The sequence below is a fragment of the Molothrus ater genome, chromosome 6 (assembly GCF_012460135.2).
Source record: "Molothrus ater isolate BHLD 08-10-18 breed brown headed cowbird chromosome 6, BPBGC_Mater_1.1, whole genome shotgun sequence".
In the NCBI taxonomy this organism is placed as follows: Eukaryota; Metazoa; Chordata; class Aves; order Passeriformes; family Icteridae; genus Molothrus; species Molothrus ater.
In genome coordinates, this window is record NC_050483.2 from 4,171,998 (window position 1) to 4,189,585 (window position 17,588).

Here is a 17,588-nt window from a genome sequence, read left to right on the forward strand (position 1 = left end):
AATACTCTACCTTCAGAATCTCAGGTACCTCAAATCACAATTTCAGTTCCTGTCTTTTCTATTTTTGCAGTGTTCTGTGCATACGTGGCTGGTATGAAAATCTACAGATGAATGAGGCTGCCTTATCAGACCATGGAAATACAAAGTTAGATGATGAGCATTAGCTTCCATAATTGCCTAAATACCCACATAAATATAAATCACATGATTGCACAAAGAGCCAGGAAACTGCTATATCTATATCTTCTATAGTAAAAAAATACATTAAAGAAATATTCTCATGGAAAACAAAATTACTTGGAATTTAAATGCTGGAATTTATGGAATGGAGATCCTTGGGTTCAGCTGAATTAAAGCCAGAAGCAGACCATGATCAAATCAAGGATCAGATACAGTACGTGGTGCATTCTCTGGAAATTGTATCATATTTCAGTCTTCTTACTCAATCCTATGTTTATGGATTATACACAAACTACTTATTATAGTGGTCTCTTCTTTTCCTGTCACCATTTTACGAAATTATTTCAGTACCACCACTCCTCCAGGCAGATATAATTGCACCAGGGAGGTGCTCTTTCACCAGTAAGGAGATCCAGTGCAGGAGTCCACTGCATAATTTTGATTCCTTCTAAAGAAATACTTTGGCAAGTTGGAGAAATCCAGTTAGCAAAAGGCATGGGTTTGTACACTGCATGAAGCATAATTATACATTATCTTAACTGCATGAAAAAACACTCCAGGCTTCACCATAGGTTTATGACTATGGGCCAAGTATATAGGAATATCTAAAAAAACATTTAAAGAAACCTGTGTTCACAATCACTCAGTAACTGATGAAGGTCTTGAAAGAGAAATTTGAAAACATTTTACTTTTCAAGAATGGAGTATTTTTGGCCATGTTATTCTGAATGATACTATCATATCTTGAATCTGAAAACTGCACGTGTGCACAAGTAGCTCTTTTCCACTTCAGTTTTCTGATTTGTGTCTGAATAATATCTTTAACAACCATGTAGTTTTCTTGGTGAAAATTGTTATTTAAAAAATAATAATCCCTTTGAGATAGAAAGAATCTATACTATTTTGATGAAGTCAAAAATAAGGGACATCTTAACAGCCACAACATTTTACATTTTTTGGCCAAGTTATATGAACAGCAACTTTGCCCCAGTCATCATTAGTGTGTGGTGTCATGGTTTTGTCAGCATTAGAATTAATTGTGACTTTCCATAGTGTTCAGATGATGGAATAAAGCAATGGTTAAGTATGGAATTTTTGAAAGGACTCTTACGATCAGCTTGAACTTGGATGACATAGCCCAGGGTCAAGGCCATCCTCTGTGAGTCAACTGTACTCAGAATTTTGGCAGCTGCAGTGCCCAGCAAAGGCTTCCCGTTGTATAAAGTGTAATATGTCAGTTCAGCTGGCTCCTTGGGTCCTGGAATACGTTGAATTTTGACCATCTTTAAGGGAAACAAAATAAATAAATGAATAAATGAGGAGAGAAAGAGAAATAAACTGTTTGTGCAATACCACTGCAAAACTTGCCAGGAGCTATTTGGAGGCAGTGTCCACAGGGAGCTCCTTCAAGACCACCTACAAGCATAAGCTCCATGCAAATATCCTCATAGGATCAGAGCTTCTCCCCTTCAGAGCCCAGGCTATTAAATCAGTCAGCCAGAAAAATAACTAAAATTCTTCTTGAAAAAGAAATTAAACATAATCCTAAGGTAAAACCATACACTAAGAAAAGCATGCAGCAAAGAGGAAAGGATCAAATTTTTAGACATTACAGTCCTCTGTAAAGGGGGAATTCTTATAATCTGTTCTAATACTGAAAACTCCACTTTGCTGGCATATTGCAGTTGAAAAACAGCCTCCCATTTTCCTTCCATACTTATTATATTTTTGTCCCAGGTTGATAACAAAGGAATCATGCTTTTCCCATTTTATTCTGTAGAACACTGGCAGAATTTTTCCATTGTACCTCTACCTTTCCTGAGAGTGGAGAAAATGTCAAATATTTCTAATGATGAGAAGAAAAAGGAGTTTTATGATTCTTCTCCATTATGTTATGGACTAAAATTTTACAAAGGTTCTCACTTTGGCAAGTAAAATGTGTTCCTTCTTTTAAATCCTTCCAGTGGAACAATATAAAGAATTGTGTGAGCAAATGGGAAATGCAATTACTTGGGTTTATACCTTACAATAAACAATTCCTGAAAAACAATTTAATTACTTTTTTAAATAACTGATTTTTGAAGATTGAAGAAGAAATCTTTTAATTGCCCACAGCATCATTTGGCTTAATTGGTGAGAGAACAAAACATGATCAGTTCAAAATACTGAATGAAAAATGCTGTAAATAAGAGAAAGATGATTAATAAATTACTCAGGTCTCAAGTCTCTACTTCATAACATGATCTGGGGCCACATGATTTGATGACTAACCCTGTATAAATAAAGGCTGCTTTGTACATTTTTTTTTCCAACAAAAAGAGGAAAAAAAAGAAGTTCTGGCTTTGAGTTACCTAGGAAACTTTTATCAAGAAGAAAAAATCTGGAACTCTTCATTATGCTGAATATGCTAAAATATGTACTTTGTACCAATCCTCATAGCAACCAGAGAGAAAATATTTATGAACACTGATTAACTAATGATGATTTCTCGAGGATGACAGGCATGCCAACATGGCTGGCTGCAAAAAAAGGCACCATCAGCAGTGCCAGGCATTCTGCCCTCGCTGCTTTGATACCCATGAGAAATACAGGAAATCTCAGCCTAGAAATTCAGCTAGGCATATCTTTTACAGGAACTGAAGCAGGACAGAGCAAGCCAAGGACTTTTTTTCACACACTGAGCACCTGCACAGTGTAGCTGCCCACGGTGGTGGCACGTCTGAAGCGCCTTCCTTGCTGGTGGGACATCATGAACAGCGGGGCCAAGCGCTGCTCCATCAGCCTGGCAAAGCTCTGGTTGTTCAGCCCCAGCAAAGCAATATCCACCCCTTGGATCACTGTGGGAACACAGAAAAAACACAGATCAGCACTTCATGCACCCACAGGTGAAGTAACACATGGTTTGTGGGACAGTTTGGGACAGGGAGGTGCAGACTAACTTGGAAATTAAACACCTGGACGCTGTTATCCCCTCTCAGCAATTCCCTGTGAGGATATAACACACTTCTGCTTCAGTCCCTGTGCAGCTCATCTCAGAGAATATCAATGATGCTTCATAAAATCTCAAAACACCATTTCTAGGCCTTCAGTTTACCTTCAGTTTACTACTCTGTGATCTTCAATGTAAAAATTAGGTTCAAGCCTATTTGAGAGCTGCTGGGTTTATGCTTATTGCCAGATGCTCCTGTTAACCAGTTTCTATCCTGAGGATTTGAGGCCTGAAGTTTGGATTTTGTACAGTCTCAAACAAAATATCCTGTCTGAGAGCACTGAAACCTGAATAAACATTTCTGAAGTTTAAATGAAGGCATCTGAAGTATAAATCAATGCAAGATTTAAAAGACACTGGATTCTAAAGTTCAAAAAAAGTGATATGACAAGCAGATTCAATTCATACATATGTATGGGTTTTTTTAGCATTATTTCAAAAAATTCTTCTGAGACCAACAGGATCTTTTTGAAAACAGAGTTTCCATTGTAATATCAATAATAATCCATCACAGCAAGTGTGCAGAGGCAAGAAATGGAGTATCAGGTTCACAGGGTCCATACTGGGAAGAGCTGCACCACTCCTTTCAGAAGATTATCATCTCTGCATAAACTTATGTTTTATTTTAAATTTATGAAAAGATGGAACTGGTACCAAGTCTATTTCATGTCAGAGCCCTTTGCTCTTGCTCTCCTGAGCATTAAACAATTGCAGGTACAGACACACCAACTAGAAAGGCTTTGGTATCACTCAAAGATGTCTGAGGGAAAGGGTCTCTTTCTTGCCCAGTTATCATTTCTCAAGTCAAAATGATTATGCATGAGAAGGTGGCACCTGTGAAATGACTTGATAAAAGAAGTGTTTTGAAGCCTAAGAGCTTAAAGTGAAAGATGCAAAAGATCCCTGCACCCAGATAGTCAGCAAATCATAACAAAGCTCCTTGGTGTAACAGCCTCAACTCTGCTGCTCGGTTATGTCTACGTGTCTCTTTTGATTTCAGATTTAACTCCATGTCCCAGGGTATAATAAATAAATAAAAAATAAATAAATGGTCTGTTTGTGTCTCAAAACTCTCAGAAGATAGTGCTCCTCCCAGAATTGTTTCAACCAAAGTGCTATAAATACTGAGGTGGGTGTTGCTTGCTGGAGATGTCACTGTTGAAGATGATCTATCACTTATGCCACAGAGTGACTGTAAGTGCATTTGCCCAGCTGAAGGCAGGTTCAGTGGGTAGCCACTTATTCTGTGTAAAATTACTGCACTTCTGTGTTGATATAAATGAGCACTACAAATTATTACCTGGAGTGCCTGGAGGAGGGAAGGACATTAGAAAGTACCTGTTATCACCCAGTAGTCTCTAGGTTGATTCCGAGACATCAAGGTTTGGATACTCCAAAGCTTTAAAAACAGAAGATTAAATTATGTCATAATATTCCAACATCCTACACATTATGCCTCCCAAAACTGGCTACCCTGACAACAATAAATAAAATTGAACTATGGCCTAAGAGGAGATCTAGAGCATAATTTTCAGGGTTACAATTTCTTTTCTGTCTGAGAAAGAACATCAAGTGTAAACAGAAGAAGCACTGCCATACAAAGTAGAACATATATCTCCTGTTGCCAAAATACTGGCTGGGACAGTAGTCTGGGATGAAGCCCAGGAATGCCCAGAACCAAGAAGGATAGGTAATAGGTGTTGTATTCATCTCTGCTGCTTTCTCCCCTGCAGAAAACCAGATGAGATTCCATGATGATTCTGTGATTAATCCTTATGTAGCCCAGAATATAGTTTCAGCCTAAAATAACATGAAGATATACCAGGATCAGACTCCACACAGACTGCAAACAAGACTAACAAAACTGTGAGCACACCTTGGATTGTGGTGCTCCCTCACTGTGCATCACTTAAGGCATTACTACCATATGTGTCTGCATCTGTGAGAAACTGATATTTGCTGTTGTGATGCCTTTTGTTAGCTCCTCCATCTCCAAAGTGCACTAGGCTGTAAAGCTCAATATGCTGCTAATTCATTCCACAGCTCAGCGTTTGTTCAATTGATGAATACCAGGAACTTAATTCAGAAAACATCCATGCTCTGCACATTGATAGGCTGCTACCGAGTCACCTTGATTTTTAAACCCCAAAGTGGCTCAGAATAGTAAACATTGTAAAGGATTTGATTACACACAGTAGCTGCTTTTGAGGAGGATTTCACAGCGTGCCCTGAGCTGTGCATTTCCAGGACAGACTGCAAAGGCTCTGGAGGAGCCACTGGAGCCTACTGGGAAATAACATGCTCAGAGAACAACCTCAATTTTTGTTTGATAAACTGAGACAACTACACTGCCACATGAATAAGCATCAAACACTCTTCAAAGGAAACATTTTCCAGACACGCTCTCAGTGTGGAGCCGTAAACACTGCGCGTGCATTAAGTTCATGAGTTTGCAGTACAGCTGCTGCACTGGGAATAAAACCAAGAGCTCCAAAATGAAATATAAGCCATTAGTTGTTAAAGAAACACTAGCTAAAGACTTTATCAGGTCTGTTCATCATGTGTGGGGATCAGCAGACAACTGCAGTACCACACAAGACTTGCTGTGCGACAAATGGCTTGCACAGCCCCGGACTACCAAGCATGTGCTTGTATTGCCTTTGTGAGAAGCACCACAATCCCCCTCCTATGCAACAGGCCTATTTTGGAGGCTAAACACTTGAACTGAGCACAGCCAGCACCAAAACTTCCTCCAGCTGTCTCCTTGAGCTCCTGGATGGCCCATAAAGACACATCCTGAACACCAGCCATCAAAAAGGAGCCTGTCTATTGAGGAATGGGGGACATCCCTTCTAGGTCCATGACCACACCCTCTACCAACAGCCTCCCTCCCTCTGCCTCTCCTTGCCTATGGAAAGACTTTATGAAAACACAAGCCCACTGTTGGAACTCTGGATGCTGAGAATTTCAGACTTTCTGTGCTGACAGACTCTGACCCTCAGGAGAGCACTGTATTTGACCTGAGGCTGTGGAGAAGGCTTCCAAAATGGAATGACAGAACTGGGATTATGGGTGTGTAGCTTGATTGGAAGTGTGTAATATCATGTGGTGAAAAACTTAGAGTTTAAGGTTTTAGAAGATGGTATGTGTCTCTTACCCTGTGATGCAAACTCTGATTCAAAAGTGTACCAACACAGTGCAAGAACTTATAGGGCAGTTTCACCTATTTGTTGGCAAACATTGTAATATGATAGGTAATGCCCCAAGAAGGACAAACAAACCTCCTTTCCCCACCTAAGTTAGCTGTGATTCCTGACTGCCTCACAGCAGAGAGAAACCACTTATCCCACAGAAAGCTCATCCTGCAAGTCACTGGTGAACTGCACCATGTAATTTCTCAGCTGTTGGGCTGTTTGCAAACAAAATGGACTGCAAAAAAAAAAAGTAATTTGTGTTTTCCTCAGTGCTCACTTTCCAACAGTCTGCTTCTGCATGTACCCAGCATGTCTCTTCTCACTCCCAGCAAACAGAGAACTCCAGTCTACAGCAAGGTTAATTTCACACATCACATTAACAAGCAGATTAAACAGAAATCCCCATAATCAAGTGTCTTGTCCCTTTAATCATTTTAAAGAAATCAGCAGGCAGTCAGAGAGCACATGCACCACACAGGCTGCCCACACAATTGTCTCCAGCTCTTTGTACCTCAGAGCCTTCATAGCAGCTGGAACTCAAGAAAACCATTGATGCCAAAGTGCTCAGACCACGTGCAAACTGAGGATGCAGTTCTCAGCAAATGCACCAAGAGCTTTTTAAAATAGAAGCACAGGTGGAGCTCATCCCACTACCCAAAGACACAGTCCCAGCCTGATCCCAGCCCAGCCCCTGGAGCAACCACCAGGCCTGAGGATTCCCCTGAAGCAAAGGGCTTTGCTGAAGCTGAAGCTCAATCAGTGCTGTGCTAAGCACTCTGAAATGAAGGCTTTGGGACCTTTTGTGCTTTGCTTTTCACAAAACTACAATTTTATTTTGTTTGTAACCTAGCACAGGAATTTGTTTTGTTAATGACAGAGTTTATATGTTTTTTCCTTAGTTTTTATGTTTTTTCCTTAGTTTTTTGCCAGTGTTGCTAGCAGCCAAAATAAACACTGAACCCAGGGGAAAAAAATAATCTAATTCTCCCCCCACCCCTGCTTTTTTTTTGTAACAAAATACAGTTTAAAAAGTTAGCAGAAAAGCTGCCTACAATCCCTGATCTTGACAACAAGGCCAAATTCTGGTGCTGGCTAATCTTGATGGTGGGAAGCACATACTTACATTCAGCAATGGTGAGAGGTGGGTAGGTGAGGTAGAAACCCACCAGCTCAGCTGACAGCTGATTAAGAAGGTTGCTGGAAATAGTGCCATTTAGAGTTGTGCTTTGATTTTTCACTACATAAAACAGAGTGACAGCTTGGGAGACATTGGAGGTGTTCAAAATCTGAAACAGAGGCAAAAAATAATGTGTTGCTGTGGTTCAGCTCATTACAAAAAAAAAAAAACAAACCACCAAGGCAATGCAAAGAAACTGGGAAAATGTTAACCTGAAGAATGGATTAGCTACATCTCATCCAACTTTACCTGTGTGATACTTTAATCCCTGCTTTAGCACTTGAAGGGTTCCTGGAGGACAGCAGCAGGCAGAAAAGGTGCAACCAGGACTGAAAATGTTTTCCTGTCTTTTTACCAGGGAATGTGGGATGAGGGAGAGGACGCTTATCAGAAAAACCATCCAGTGCTTGATGCAGATAAATTGTGCTGTTTATCTTGCTGTCTTTCCTGCCTTCCTACTGCTGGTTTATAGACCCACACATTTTCCATATGAAATTAAGGGATATCATGTCTTTGTGTTCCTAATATCATATGAATCTCTGTACTCCTCCCCACTCTAGCTCAGTGCCAGTCTCCTGCTGAGCCCAAATCTGATTACTACATTTTGAGGACCAATTCTATTCAGCAAGTACTGGACAAGATTCTCAAACACCAGGAATAAAACTCACATCTTTTCTTGAAAAACTTATCCCCAAGGGCAAGAGGGATGGGGTTATTTGGCTACTGATAGGTAGGCCTGACAGCATTCATGAATGTTATTTAAATACCCCATTTTTATGGTTTGGATCACCAAGTTAAAAGAAAATCCATGATACAAAAAAGAAGCATCAGAAGAGCCCAAGGTCAAACTAAAAGTCTGCCTAGCCAATGTCCACCTACAAATGGCTGGAGCAGAGGGTTGGAGAATTAGCACAGGACAAGAGGAATAAATGGCTCTCAACAGTGTAAGATTATCCCACAGCTGTGTCAGAGCCATAAATCATATGCCTGGGTTTAAAAAGGGTTGATAACTTTTTATTCTATCTCTTTAGCCAAATGTTTTTTGTAATTTCCATATTTTTTTCTCCAGTTACGTCTAGATATCTTTATGCACAGTGTGTGAAAGGATGCTTCTTTTTATTTAAATTTGAGTAGTTCTGTTATGGGAAACTCCAAGTGGCAACTCCTGATTCCCTACTGGCTGGAGAGCCACGGCCAATTTCATTTCTCCTTGCATGGAAGATGCTTCATGCCTTTTACCCACCTTCCCTCTACTCTCCTAGGGCAGCAATACCTTTTCTGAACTGGCTCTGTCTGCTCCAGAACTGTTCCCTAGTTTTCAATTAATCTAAAACTCTCATACAGTGTTTTGTCGCATGGACTTAGTCTTTTGCATGATACTGGAATAACTTCAAAAAAATTGATCATGAAGATCACACCCTCGAGCCTCTTACTTCCCAGCCTATATGTTGCCACCAGGACTCCATCCTATCTCTCCTTAAATTGGCAATATCCACAAAAACAGCCACTACCTTCTCCTAGGACTCTTTCCAAAATTGCTTAGGTGTTTTGTGAGATCTGCCACTTCCACCACAAGCAAATCAGGCACCATGAAGTTCACCTCAATGCCACAGGTCCAGCTGTTGAAAAACTTGATAATCCCTGTACCTATTGTGGTAGGCCCTCTCTTGCCCTGTGCTTTGCTGCCTCTCTGAGCTCCACCACTTTGAGCTCAAGCTCACAAGAGACAGCACCAAAATAATTAGCAGAGCGCTGATGACAAAATTTTCTCCTTCTGAGGAGCACAATCCATACACAGAGTTTTATCAAAAATAAAAACATATTAAAAAAATCAAAAACATATATAATATTGCCCAGAAGATAATTTCTCTAGTCCTGAAGTGTGGCACAGAATGTAAGAGTGTTGACCCACTATACATATGTGTGTAAAAATTTGTGGTGAATTTGTGCTCTGTGAGTATGAAACTGAAATGTATACCAAGAGAAAGAAATCTATTCCATTATTTCAGATCTCAAAAACAATTGTGCCTAGCACCATCTTTATACCTGAATAGCTTCACTGAAAGCAACTAATGTGTCAGAATAACATGTTCAGTAAAAACATAAATTTGGAAGACTGTGTTTTTATACTTGGAATTTCATTTATATGACTGAAGTGCAAGCGGTAAAACTCCAATTCATGAAAAGCCTTCTATAAATCATGCACTTGTAAGTTTTCCTGCAATGCATAAACGATCTTATTGCAGATGAAAACATAAATTTCCTTCCACAGTGGCTAGCAAAGGCACTGTGCTGGAATAAAAGCATACACCTGGCAAAGAATAACCAGAAGAGATTGGCAACAGGCAAAGTACACAACTGTACCTGAACAGTTAAGTTGTTGCTGGTGTTTAGGACCTTTCTTTCAGCATCCTGGAATGCTCTCTGGAGCCGCTGTTCCATGGTCTGAACAAATTTGCATGACTGAATGTTGTCTGTTTGACCCACAAACTGCAGCTCTGGAAAAAAGGAAGGCATTAGCACGTGGACAAAGTATTCTTGTTGCAGCACCAAAAACAAAATGATCAATTTACACATTAAGCAGGTGAAGATAATGCCACTTCAGGAACTGCACTAAATTAGCCTTAATTAAGACAAAATGTAAGAATTAAATTGCATTATTAGACCTGACACTCTCCAAAAACAAATGGAGATTGCTTCTGCAATGATGTAGAAGATGGTAAGGCCTGTTCACTGTGCATATACTTGCTCAGAGCCAGGCAATAAGCAAAGTCATTCTAAAAACCAAGTTATAATCTTAAATCTTGCAGGTCATCTGGTCCTGCAAAATATAATCAATCATAATATTGATTCTCATTCTGTTTTATTTTCACTCTAGGAAAAATGTACTTGTAACTGCCATAAGTATGTGTATACAAACATTGTAAGCACACGTGTAGGAAATATTTTTTATCATTTAATGTATCATTTCAGAGCATTCTGCCCTCTTCTAATCTTACAGTGCCCCACAATTACTCTGCACTGCCACATCCCCTTGATGCCTTTTTGGGACTACCTAAAAACAAAGGCCAGACAAAATTAAAGGAAAAAATGCAGTTGTATTTATTGAAGGGCCTTCAGGTACATTTCTGGCAGACAATGCCCCCCTCAGGGGCTACACCCAAAAAAAATGGATGACAGGTCTTGGGTTTTATACTTTTATAAGATGGGTCCATTTGCATATTGGGGGTTAATTTTCCAATTACAGCTTCAGGTAATGAAGTCATTTCCCCCCAGTTTGCTGCCCCCAACTCACTCTTGGGGTCTGAGACAGTGAGATGTCCTTGATTCCCAGGCCTGGAGAGGAATTGTTCTGCCTCACCAAACTGGGAGAACAATAGCTAACACTCTATATGGAGTTTAGAGTTACACACTAAAGAATTGTAGGGTTACAAATATATGAAAATTTAAAAGCTAAAACCCTAAGGCATCACCCTCACAGCAGTGCCCTGACAGCAGAGCCCAGGGGTGCCCACAGGGGTGTCTTGATTCCCAGGCCTGGAAAGGAATTGCTCTGCCTGACCCAACTGGGAGAATAGTAGTTAACACTTTATATGGAGTTTAGAGTTACACACTAAATAATTGTAGGGTTACAAATTTATGAAAAATACAAAAGCTAATACCCTAAGGCATCATCCTCACAGCAGGGCTTGTGGCCCTGGCAGCAGAGCAGAGGATAGGGGTGCCCACCGGGGTATCCTTAATTCCCAGGCCTGGAGAGGAATTGCTCTGCCTGACCCAACTGGAAGAACAGTAGCTAACACTTCATATGGAGTTTAGAGTTACGCACTAAAGAATTGCATATATTACAAATATATGAAAAATATAAAAGTTAATACCCTAAGGCACCATCCTCACAGCAATGCCCTGGCAGCAGAGCCCAGGGGTGCCCACAGACACCTGACCCCACAGCAGAGCCTGTCCTGCTGCCACCCCACTGCCCAGAAAAGGCACCACGGGCACACACCCAGCCCAGGCAGGTTTCCCTCACTCACCTGTCTTCAGCTGGAAGTGGTAGGCAGGCAGGGGCTGCCAGGGCAGGGCCAGGGCCACCAGGGCCTGCAGGTGTGGCACGTGCTGCTTCATGTCGGCTGTGGCGTTGCCCAGGCCGTAGGCCAGCAGCTTCTCGGCGACGGCAGCCGGCGTGTAAACCAGCCTGCCCCGCGTGACGTAGTAACCCACGGTCAGGTTACTCGACTGCTCCAGGATTTCAACCTAAAACACACAGGGCAGCATGGTTTTTGAATTTTTTTTTTATTATTATTATTTTGCTCGCTGTTTGCAGAAAGCCAAGGTGCCGGGAATATTTGGTGGCCTGACCCCCAGGGCAGCACTGACTTTGACCCTCATTCATGGAGAAAGCTTCCCAGACTTCAAGATAGACTGGAATCCACAAAAGTGTGAAATAGATTATAGAGAGTAGTGTAGGTGTATCACTGAGTGAGAAGTTTAGGTTTTGGTATTTTTAGTATGTTGTGGATGGAAGCAAGATGAAAGGCACAGGGTGTCATCCTGGGTTTCTTCTTCATGCTTCTTCTTCTTCATGGGTTTGGGTGGCATTCTGTAAATGGGCAGGAACATGATCTCTTTGGGATCAGTTATTGCATTAAAAGGGAAAATAATCTAGGTGTCCTTTCTTAATTGGATAGTTAATCTTAAAAGACCTTGCAACAAGAGATTGTTGCCCATTTTGTGCCTTCTAATGAAAAGCTGCTGAACTCACACTAATGAGACTGTTTTACTGATAAGAAATAATAAACACCTGAGTCCAAACATGAATTATAGTCTCAAGTGCCTTCAATCCAGACCCAGAGAAACCAACAGCAGTTCAGATGGTTTTTGTGGATGTGACAGCCTGGTCAGAGAGCAAGAAAACTATATAAGATTCCCCAGAATCGGCCTGGGAGACTTTAGGGAGTTGAAGATAAACAATGATATCCAATTATTAAAAACAACCTACAGGTGTTGTTTTCCTAATGTCTGTTTTCTTGTTATTCTCATAAAATTGTCTATATAGATGGGTGTCTTGTTAATTAGCCAATCAAGTGAAATGCATTGATTGAATGACCAAGCAGGTCCACCTGTATCAGAACAGTGTATAAAAGAGCATATAAAAGAAGTAAAGATGAGTGCTTTATGCCACTCAGCCTTCTGACGACTCTGTGTCATTTCTTACTAAACAGTGACAGCTGTCTGATGGAGTTTCTCACCCTGAATATGTGTCCCTTGCAGAGTTTTTATCCTGCAATCCCTATAAACCCTGTGGGATCAGTTAGTGTCATATCAGACATGGTGTGGATGCTGAGAACCAGTCAGAGAAGAAATTCAGATAAACTTACCCAGGAATCGCTCTTTGAAGTTTTGGGAAAGTCCAGAGAAGGAATTAAAACAATTCTTGATTTTGCAGCTGGTGTTGTTTTCTCATAAGATATTTACAAGAGGGTGGTGTGCCTAATTAGCCAATGGTATGAGGGATATTGATTGAGGACCAATCAGGTCCACCTGTATTGTAGCTGCCTACAAAAAGTGTGTGGTTTTTAATAAAATAGCTTTTTGCCTTCTGAGATTTTGGAGTCCATGTGTCACCTTATTCATCCATCCTCAATACAATAGCGACAGACACAATATTAGCAGAGCTGCTCAAAGAGTTTTAGGCTCAGCCCACGCAGCATGGGCTCCGAATTAAAGGAGTGCAGAACTGCTACCACAGCTGCAAAGCTCCAGGTTAGGCTGGCCCTTCATCCATGCACAGATACAGGGACATTTTACATATACATGGAAAAACACAGAGAGCTTTCAGCTCCTACTCTGTGCCTGAAGTTCACTGACTTTTTAAAAGAAAAAAGTTTCCAATATTTGGTTGGGTTGTCTCTTATCTCCTGTTCTTCTGTACTGTCCCAGATGGTTAAGTCTATGAGCAGACCTATATGAGTGGAAATGCCAAACCACAAGAATGGACACACTGTGTGTCAAAACTCAAAACATGAGCTGAGTTTTACTTCAAAATTCAGTATTTTCCAAAAAGCTTTAGCCCTGGAACTGGTCCTCCTTACTAAGTTTTAGATGGTTTCCTCTGTTAGAAGGTGGCAGCTTCTCTCAATTTATAAAAAGGTAGGAGACTAAACCTGGCAGTGTTTATTGCTGCTGCCAAGGAGCACACAATGCCCAAAGCAACTGACATCCTCCGCACTTGCAGCAATAAAGCGTGAGGACCAAAGCCAACTTGATAACCTCTGTTTTGAGAAAAATTACTTTTTTCCTTCCCAGAGGCTTGGACCCCACACAAAGCCCAGCCTGAGTGCACAGGAAGCTGTGTCCCAAGGAAAAGGGCCCTGGCAGCCCACCCGATGCTGCTCCCACACACAGCAGTGCAGAGGTCCATGCAATTTAGCTGCAAAGTGATGAACACATCACCTCCATTTATTTTCAATAAAACATGCTTTCTCCCTGCTTGGGATTCTTGTTCCTGTGAAATTGCACCTGTCAGGTACTGGGTTTGCAGAGCAGAGAGTGGACTGACAGCACTGACATCCCATTTACCAGCCATGCTCTTGCCATTGATCCAGGCTGAGCACAGCAGCAGCTGGCTGCCCCTGAGCAGAAGTCACTCCTGAGCTGCAGGGGGAAGAGGAAACTGCTGTCAGTAGTCATTTCCCAGAGCACACTAAAAAGAAGTTTGCATTTCTCTCTTCTTCTTCATCAAATAAACTGCTAAAAGCTTTGGAGTATTCCTCATATTTTTAGAGACCAGAATGGGCGCCACCTCTGCCTGCTCTCCATAGGAAAATATCAGAGCTCCCCTCAAGAGGCTTCCTGCATCCAGGGACCCCACTGGGGCTGCAGGCAGCTGTGGTTCCTTGGTGGGAGAGCTGTTTTGGTGAAATCAAGCAGGGAAAGCCAAGCACGCTTACCTGAGCACTGACATTCTGGTTGAAAGCTTGTCTCAGCACTTGGTTGAGGCCTTTTCTCACACTGTCCCTGAAGGCATTGCTGATCATCATCCTCCTTGTGTTCAGAAACAGAACTGTGGAGCAACAAAAGCCACAGAGTGGTTTGAGACATCATCACACTCTTGTTTGCTTTCTTTAATTGTTTTTCATTGGGCTGGCTGTGCAGGGATCATCAAAGCAGCCGGGATTAGCAGCAGCTCCAAAGACAAGAACTGCAGGGGCTCAGCAGCTCCTGAGTTCCCTATTCATCCCATGGCAATAGCCCATTGTTTCCACGTTTCCAGAGCAAGGTCTAACAAATGCAATTTCATTAGCAGCAACAACAAGTCTTTGCCATGCTGCCTCTCCAAGGAGGCATGAGGCCACTCACTGCCTGAGGACAGACTGGCACAGCATTCCCAGGGGACTGAGCCAGAGCTGCACAGGCAGGCTTCACGTCTTCATGGCCACAGTTACGTAAAAGAAATCTGCTGCTCCACTGCTGCAATTATTTTCTATTTAGAAAGCATCTCTATGCTTTCTTTAATAAACCTATCACTATCTTCTTATTTTTCTCTTATCGTTTTCAGGAAGAGTTTTTTAGCTGTGCTTGAGTACTTTCAATCATATACTGTACACAAGCTACCTTTATCTTTAGAAAGAGCTGTTGTACTCATCACACTAAATCGGGATATTTAGCAGCTAACAAACACACATCAGGTCTAAAAGCTGCTTATTTCACTGTAGCCTGCATCATGCAAGGTCACAAACTCTTTTCTGCACCTATTCCTTGCTGAGATCTCCCAGACACACACATCTTCTGGTGCTGTGCTGCCACAAGGAGTCCATGAGAAGCCTGGGCAAGGTACCTCTCCAGGCCCCTTTAGTTCAGAGTTCTTTCAGCTAAGGAGAAGCTGCCCATGAAAAAAAGCCAGAGCCAGAAGTGGCACATGGAAAACTCAAAATCCTCCCATTTTGAAGTGTGCAACTCTAAATGCTAAACATAATTTTCACACGGATCTGTACTGATAGAATAAGGAGTTCATATTAGAACAGAATTAGGTTTTTGTGCATAAGCAGGGCTGAGGACCAAGGCAGGTCACTGCACTGTCCTCTCCAGCAGCACAGACTCCTCACTGTGAAGCTGGCACCAAACCATCCCGGCTTACAGGGCTGTCCCTCCACTGCAGGTGGTCCTGCAGTGACCCCTGATCTCACCACTTCATTTGACACTTTCATGTCAAAACCCAAGCAAAGCCAACACCATTTCCAACTAACAACACTGTCCATACCCATCTCATTCGTCAGCACAGCAGATCAATCACTGCTGCCCCACATTCCTGGACACTGGGGTGTGTGTCTCACACCTCACAGACACGGGGGAGCCCTTCAGCAGGGGCTGCACGTACCTGTTTTCACCATCATGTTGGCAGAGAGCCGGCAATCCAGGGAGGGAGCTGCCGTCATGTTAGCGAAAGCGGCGGCTGCCGTGGTGCCGGGAGGAGCAGGGCTGAGTTCCACGGCAGGAGGGGGGAGCCTAGTTGTTTTCGCTGATGCTGTAATAGATGTCAAAGCTGCTGTCATTGTCAGTGGGGATGGGGTTGGCCTTTTGGTGATGTCTGAGCTCGGGAACTTCTGGGTGTCAGTTACTGTTGTTTCTATCTGCCTTGGTACGTGGGCTGCGGGTGCGAGTGTGGAAGCTGTGGCCGTGCTGCTCTTGGGGGTTATGAGCAGAGCTGGCGTGTCCAGAGGTGAGGCAGTCACATTTCTTGTTGCAAAAGGAAAATCTGCCTGTGTTCCTACTGAGCTCAGATCCGGTGCCAGTTTTGTGGCAGTGTTATTTTTTGTTAGTGTCAGGATCGGTGTGCTTAAAGCCATCACGGATGGCAAAGGGCTGTTTTCAGTGCCTAGAGAAAAGAAGGAAGAAGCTGGCACTGGTGAAGCTGGAGATGATTTTCTTGTTAGTGGTTTTGCTTCTGAAGTTTCTACTGTAGGTATTGCACCAGAAGATACTCCAGATAACACTGCAAGAACAGAATGGGTAAAGTTGGTTGTTGACAAAAAAGGAGACTCTATCTGTGTTGGTGATGCATGGACAGAAGTTATGATGACTTGACTGCAGAGCACTGGTGGTAGGGGTTTGCAATGGGATGCCCTTGGTAGCCCTATTAGATATGTTACTGGGAGCTAGACTATGACTTGTAGCACTTGTGTCCCACTCCTCCTCACTGAATGTGGCTGGATATTTATCAGCCATAAACAAATAACCACGGGACTCAACTGGTTATCTGCAAATTCTGGAAAATTCCCAGAACCACTGTCTTCTCAGATAAAACATTCAAGAGAGTTGAGAGAGAGTTCAGCCTTCTTAACCAGAAGGCTTGGTGAGAGGGAAGGGGGACTGGGCTGGCAATGTGCTGAGGGTGACACTGCTTCTGTTTGGGGCTGAAGCAGCCAAGCTGTCAGTGAGCTGAAAAACCAACATCGGTGCTGTGCCTAATGTTACCATCAGTAATCTTTCCAGCATCACTTGTTTGGGATTCTAGAGAATTAGGGAAAGCACCTGCAGCATTAACAGGAGGCACATGGAAAGGGAGAGGTACTTCCTCATGTATACTGATAGGAACGTCTCCAACACAGAAGAAATCAGCACTGTTTTCAGCCATGTTTCCTTGCTTTTTTTTGCAGAGTGTCAGGCATTGTCAATGCAGTAGCAATGGATGAATACTGAACGGGAGATGTTTTCAGTGCAAGAGCATCTACATCAAATTCTGAAAAGTTATTCTTTTCAGGAAAGGGTAAATTTGAAATGTTTTGACTATAGGATGTATATGTACCGTTTGCTGAAGAGGTGGAGAAGAGAGGCTGGTGATTTGTATTAATTTTGTTTTGCAGACTTGACACTACTGAGTATGGTGCATAGCACTCATCTTCCAATGGAAAAGTACTTGGAGTAACTTCCCTTTATTCCATTTGGACTGAAGTTTTTACCAAAGGAATACTAATGCCAGCTGCAGACAGCAATGCTTTATTGGTCCACGTAGAAACTGAAGTTACAACTTTGGGAAGGCTGACAGGAT

At 42.2% G+C, this 17,588-nt stretch overlaps 1 protein-coding gene across 1 annotated transcript in view; it reads right to left on the bottom strand.

Moving 5' to 3' along the window:
- The window catches only part of KIAA1549L (KIAA1549 like), a 136,245-nt gene that overhangs the window by 57,369 nt on the left and 61,288 nt on the right, over nt 1–17,588 (bottom strand). The window contains 9 exon segments of the mRNA XM_036383582.2: nt 1,292–1,463; nt 2,866–3,017; nt 4,508–4,529; nt 4,531–4,568; nt 7,487–7,649; nt 9,905–10,038; nt 11,575–11,794; nt 14,491–14,603; nt 15,918–16,532. Of these exon segments, the coding sequence (XP_036239475.2) occupies nt 1,292–1,463; nt 2,866–3,017; nt 4,508–4,529; nt 4,531–4,568; nt 7,487–7,649; nt 9,905–10,038; nt 11,575–11,794; nt 14,491–14,603; nt 15,918–16,532 (1,629 nt within the window).